Source organism: Aythya marila (genome assembly GCF_965140915.1).
Source record: "Aythya marila genome assembly, chromosome: 5".
NCBI classification, from domain to species: Eukaryota; Metazoa; Chordata; class Aves; order Anseriformes; family Anatidae; genus Aythya; species Aythya marila.
In genome coordinates, this window is record NC_139046.1 from 49,003,983 (window position 1) to 49,008,859 (window position 4,877).

Sequence of the window (4,877 nt, forward strand, 5' to 3'; positions counted from 1 at the left end):
ATCCCTGCACACTGTGTTTGCCAGCAGAGCTTGTTCCAGGAGTCCCACCCTTCCCCGGGAGAACCAGCGCTGCTTCCCTGGCAGCCCCTCATCCGTGCTCGAGGCTTTTTCAGCCCCAGCTCTCCCCCTGGGCAAGGGCGGCAGCAGGCCGAGGGCTGAGCCCCTCCTGTTGCTCTCGGCGCTCGGCGGCGGCTGCAGCGGGGCCCCGGGCCCTGCGGGGGGCGCTGGCGCCTCACGGGGGGCGGTCGGGGGGGCCCGGCCCGGCCCCAGCTCCGCGTCGCCGCTTTTAGGGGCGGTGCCGGGGGCGGCGCGGGGCCCCCCGCAGCCGGGGCTGGGCGCACAGGGCGCGGGGCTGCCGCCGGGCCGGCACCGGGGCTAGGACCGGGGCTGGAGCCGGGCTCGCAGCTCCGGGCTCCGCTCCCCGCCGCCATGGGGCAGCGCCGGCCCGGCCCGGCGTGAGGCGGCGGCGGGCGGCATGGAGCGGGGCGGCCGCGCGGCGCTGGGGCTGCTGGCGCTGGGCGCGCTGCTGGGGCTCTGCGCGCTGCCCCCGCCGGCGCCCGGCCCGCAGCGGGGCGAGCCCCGGCAAGGCGGGCAGAAAACTTTCCGGGCGCTGCTGGCCGTGGGCCGGGAGCAGCAGCAGGAGCAGCAGCAGGAGGAGCAGGAGCAGGAGGCGGCCGGGCGGGCGGCGCCGGTGCGGCGGGGCATCTTCTGGAGCCGGGAGCTGGAGGCGCGGGTGCCGCGGGGCTTCGCGGCCGAGGAGGCGGCGGCGTGGCCGGCGGCCGCCCGAGCCGCGCGGGTGTCGTCGCTGGAGCGCGGCGGCTGCGGGCGCAGCTCCAACCGGCTGGCCAGGCTGTCGGACGGGAGCCGGGCCTGCGTGCGCTACGGGGTGAGCCCGGAGCAGATCCAGGGCGAGGCGCTGTCCTACCACCTGGCCGGCGTGCTGGGCATGCAGCAGCGCCTGCCGCCCATGGCGCTGGCGCTGGTGGAGCCCCGCGGGCGGCAGTGGGAACCGGTGCGGGAGGAGCTGCGCGGCTCGCTGTGGGCCGAGGGCGCGGTGGTCAGCCTGACCCGCTGGGTGGACAACCTGACGGCCGTGGTGGCCCCCGCGCCCTGGGGCAGCGAGGCGGGCGGCGGGCGGCGGCCGCGGGCGCTGTCGGCGGCGGAGCTGGGTGGGCTGCCCGCGGCGCAGCTGGTGGAGCTGGTGCAGTGGAGCGACCTGATCCTCTTCGACTACCTGACGGCCAACTTCGACCGCCTGGCCAGCAACCTCTTCAGCCTGCAGTGGGACCCGCGCGTCATGCGGCGCGCCACCAGCAACCTGCTGCGCGGGCCCGACGGCGGGCTGGTCTTCATGGACAACGAGGCCGGGTTGGTGCACGGCTACCGCCTGCTCGCCGTCTGGGACCCCTACCACGAGCCACTGCTGCGCTCCGTCTGCGTCTTCCGCGAGGGCACGGCCAGGCGGGTGGCCGAGCTGCACCGCCGCCGCAGCGCCGCCGCCGAGCTGCGCCGCCGGTACCGCGCCCGAGAGCCCCTCTGGGCCCACCTGGGCTTCCTCTCGGAGCGCCAGGCCGAGCTGCTGCAGGCCCGCGTCGACTTCGTGCACCGCCACATCGCCCACTGCCGCGCGCAGGCCGCCGCGCTCTGACCCCCCAGGCCGGGTGCCCGAAGCCGGGTGCCGGGCTGGGGACCCCCCTGGGGTGGTTGCTGGATGTGGCCGCCGAGAAGGAAGCGTGTAGAAAGCCCCCGTCCCGGTAGCTGTTAGTCTGTGTCGTGGGCGCTCCTGGTTCGACTGCTCGGATCCCCGGTGTGTGTTCGTGATCGTCGCCATCCTTTGATTTGACCCGTAACGTGACCGTGGGGGACGGAAGAGGCTCTCCCAGGCTGCAGACACATCGCTGTGTGCCAAGACTTGGATGTGATAGTGAAAGCGGAGAACGAAACTGTCCCATGCACTTTACTTTGACTTTTTAATTTTTTTATTAAAAAAAAAAAAAAGGACCTTTTTATTTTACAAAGTCTGCCTTTTATGTACATTATAAATGTTCATAAGCCTTTCTTGTAACATACTAAAGAAACTGATGTTTCGGTAAAGCGTGCCTGATGTTTCGCCTCCTTTGTCCCAACTGTGTGCCCGAGCCTGGAAAGGGAAGCGCGCACCTCCGCTGGCCCCACTGAGTGACACGGCCCGCTGCCTCCCAGCTGCTTCCTGCACCGAGCTTCAGCTAAACAGACTTGCCTGGTGGTTTTTGTTCGTGGGGTTTGGTTGCTGGTTGTATTTTTTTCCAAGCCTGAAAAGATCTGCTTTTACTAGCACCAGCTGGTTTCAGAAAACTGATGTAGGTGGTGTGGGCTTAGGGGCTGGCAGCCCCTTTGGGTGCCCCGGCTGTGTCCCAGCCTCATACCATGGCTTGCTTCAAGTGTCACTGGACTGACAGCAGGTACCCAAAGCTTCCCCGGAGCTGCCAGGTGCTTTTGGGAGGCATTTGCACTGGTTCTCCGCCCTCTGTTTCCATTTTGTCTATCTTTGCAACTGGGGCTGAGGCCAAAGTGAAGAACAGGAGAGCTCTTCAGTCTTCCTAAAAGAGGTGTGTGGGTTGTTTTTTTCTACAAAAGTTTTGTTCAAGGTACAGCAAAGCAGCACCAGCGGGTGGACAAAACAAAGCATCTGCACCTCTTGTTGCGTTTTCCTTATGTGCCGGAATCCACAGAAGAGGCAATTGTTTGGCTCAAAACACAGCTGGAATCGGGACAAAGGACAAGCTAATCCTCTTTGCGCCCCAGATGCCAGTGCCCATCCCTCTGTAACGGAGCAGCAGCGTAACCCCTGGTGCTGAGGCAGCAGCACGCCGCGGGGATGTGAGGTGGTGGCTGCTGCCTTCCCGCGGCGAGCACCGGCCTCCCCGGACCTCAGCGAGAGCAGCGCCTTCATCTGTGCTGGTGGGGGTCCTCGGGCTGTTAATATTCATTTATTTAGATTAAACTTCACACCAAGACGAGTTTCTTTGGCCGTTGCCGTGTTTTCCTTTGGTGTGCGTGTTGTGGGTTGGTTGGTTTGCTTGTTCAAGTAGGACAAGGGTTTTACAAACAGCTTTAACTTACCCGCTAGTTAGCTGTATTAGATGTTGCAACCTGTGCATATGTGTATTTATCTTAAAATGCTACAGCAGCCTCCAGGACTCGCTTCATTCAAGTGCTTAACTGACAGGGCTCTCTATTGAACTCGTTTTTATAGTTTGGTGCATTTATCTCTCTGAACAATGCCCAGAACCCCATGTGACGCTCCCTTGCCATTTACATGATAATGCACAATTTAGCTGTGTAATTCTTAATTCCTCTTTAGCGCTGTTTGTCAGCCTTACTTTGTAACTCAAAAGCAGCAGCTCTGTTGCATTCACCTAATGAAAACGCGTTTAAGTAATAGACTGCTGGTACAAATTGTAAGCCACGGTGAAGAGCAAACTGCTGTGCCGCAAACTTCCCCAGTTTTGTTTCTGCTCGAGTATTTCTACAAGTATCGGCACGACCCCGCTTTTGATGGCTAATGGGGAATAAATCTCCTTTGCAGCGCCTTTAGAGCCAGACCCTAGATAATTACACCCTTCAAGAAGAAACGCGGGGCTCTATTTGTCGATCGGTAAATTCGAGCTGTACGTGGGGTATGCGCTGAAAAGCGGTGTAGTTTGGGGTCGGTGATGCTGGAGGTACCGTGCCAGAGGAGCCGCGTCCCAGGGGGAAGAGAGGCCAGGGCAAAGCAGGGATCGCGATGCTGTGCCGCGGAGCTCCTGCGTTTTGTTCTGCTGCAGACCGTCTGCTGCTGTGCTGGAGAAATCTTTCAATCACCGTCACGTTAAGGAAACCACCTTTCTGCTGCGTGACTTCTTTGGGGCAAGCCGAGCTTTGTCAGTTCTTGCCCTGGCGCATTCTTCGCGTGCCTCCAGCTCGATGCGCTGCCTGAGCCCGGGCTGTCTCTGAGCAGAACAAAGGGCTGGGGGCCCATCGGGCTTCTCCTGCGCTGAAATCTCGCTGGTGCCACTCTAATGCTGAGCATCTCCTGTGGCTCCCTCTGCACCCAGCAGCGGGGCAGGCGAGGAGGGCTTCTCTTTAGAGAGAGACAACCTGCAGACCTGGAAGTTGTGAGCTATAAGTGGTGCTGAGGGCAGCAGCTGGCCACGCGCTGCTAGCAGCTCGCTGGAGGATCCATGCTGCTGGGCTTCCTGCAGCATCCAAATTTGCTGCTGGTGGACACCAGGGAGGGGTGTGGGCTGGGGGTGGCTGCTCCTCAGGAGCTTGCCCACAAGGCTGGCATTCACAGGGCAGGTTCCTCACGTCTTTTTTGCAGGGGTCCGGAGGAGTTCTGAAGCTGGATGAGCTTCCGTGGTGCTTTTCTCCAGGCGAGGCTCCCCCTGCTCACACATTTACTTGTTCCTGCTGTACTTTGCTACCCAGCTGGGGCCATGCCAGCCCCCTCACGGGTTCTGGGAATAACTGGAAGAAAGTGAAAAGGGAGCTGGTTACGCTTTGACTTACTGGGCAAACAGCATGCTCTTACCATCACCGGCACCATGGTTGTGGCTTGGTTGCCCTTTGAAGTTCAGTGCATATTTTAATGGTAATAATTCTGAGAATTTTCTCACCGGCATACTAGGTGGTCCAGGACTAGCTTGGGTATGAGATCATGTCGGGGCTTAATCCCATATTGCACGTTATTCCTACTTTGCTACCACAACATAAACCATGAGTGCTCCTCAGAGCCACTCTGCTCAGTGTTGGCCACAACCCAGAAACCTCCCTCGCCCCTTGGGCGCTGGCGTAGCTCTCGCCGCTGGAAACGGGCGCTGCTGACCTGAGCAGCAGTAACTTCCCAGCGTGGTGAC

General features: G+C 61.3%; 1 protein-coding gene across 1 annotated transcript; it reads left to right on the top strand.

Annotated features, from left to right (window-relative positions):
- Positions 1-316: 316 nt before the first annotated feature.
- On the top strand, positions 317-3,001 carry FJX1 (four-jointed box kinase 1). Its single transcript, XM_082762237.1, has one exon. It carries the CDS (start codon positions 476-478, stop codon positions 1,646-1,648), a length of 1,173 nt encoding a protein of 390 aa, XP_082618363.1. The 5' UTR covers positions 317-475; the 3' UTR covers positions 1,649-3,001.
- The last annotated feature ends 1,876 nt before the right edge of the window (positions 3,002-4,877 follow it).

What these genes read in the sequence shown, in the direction of transcription:
- FJX1 (XM_082762237.1), top strand. Translation starts at nt 476, where the DNA reads ATGGAGCGGGGCGGCCGCGCGGCGCTGGGGCTGCTGGCGCTGGGCGCG.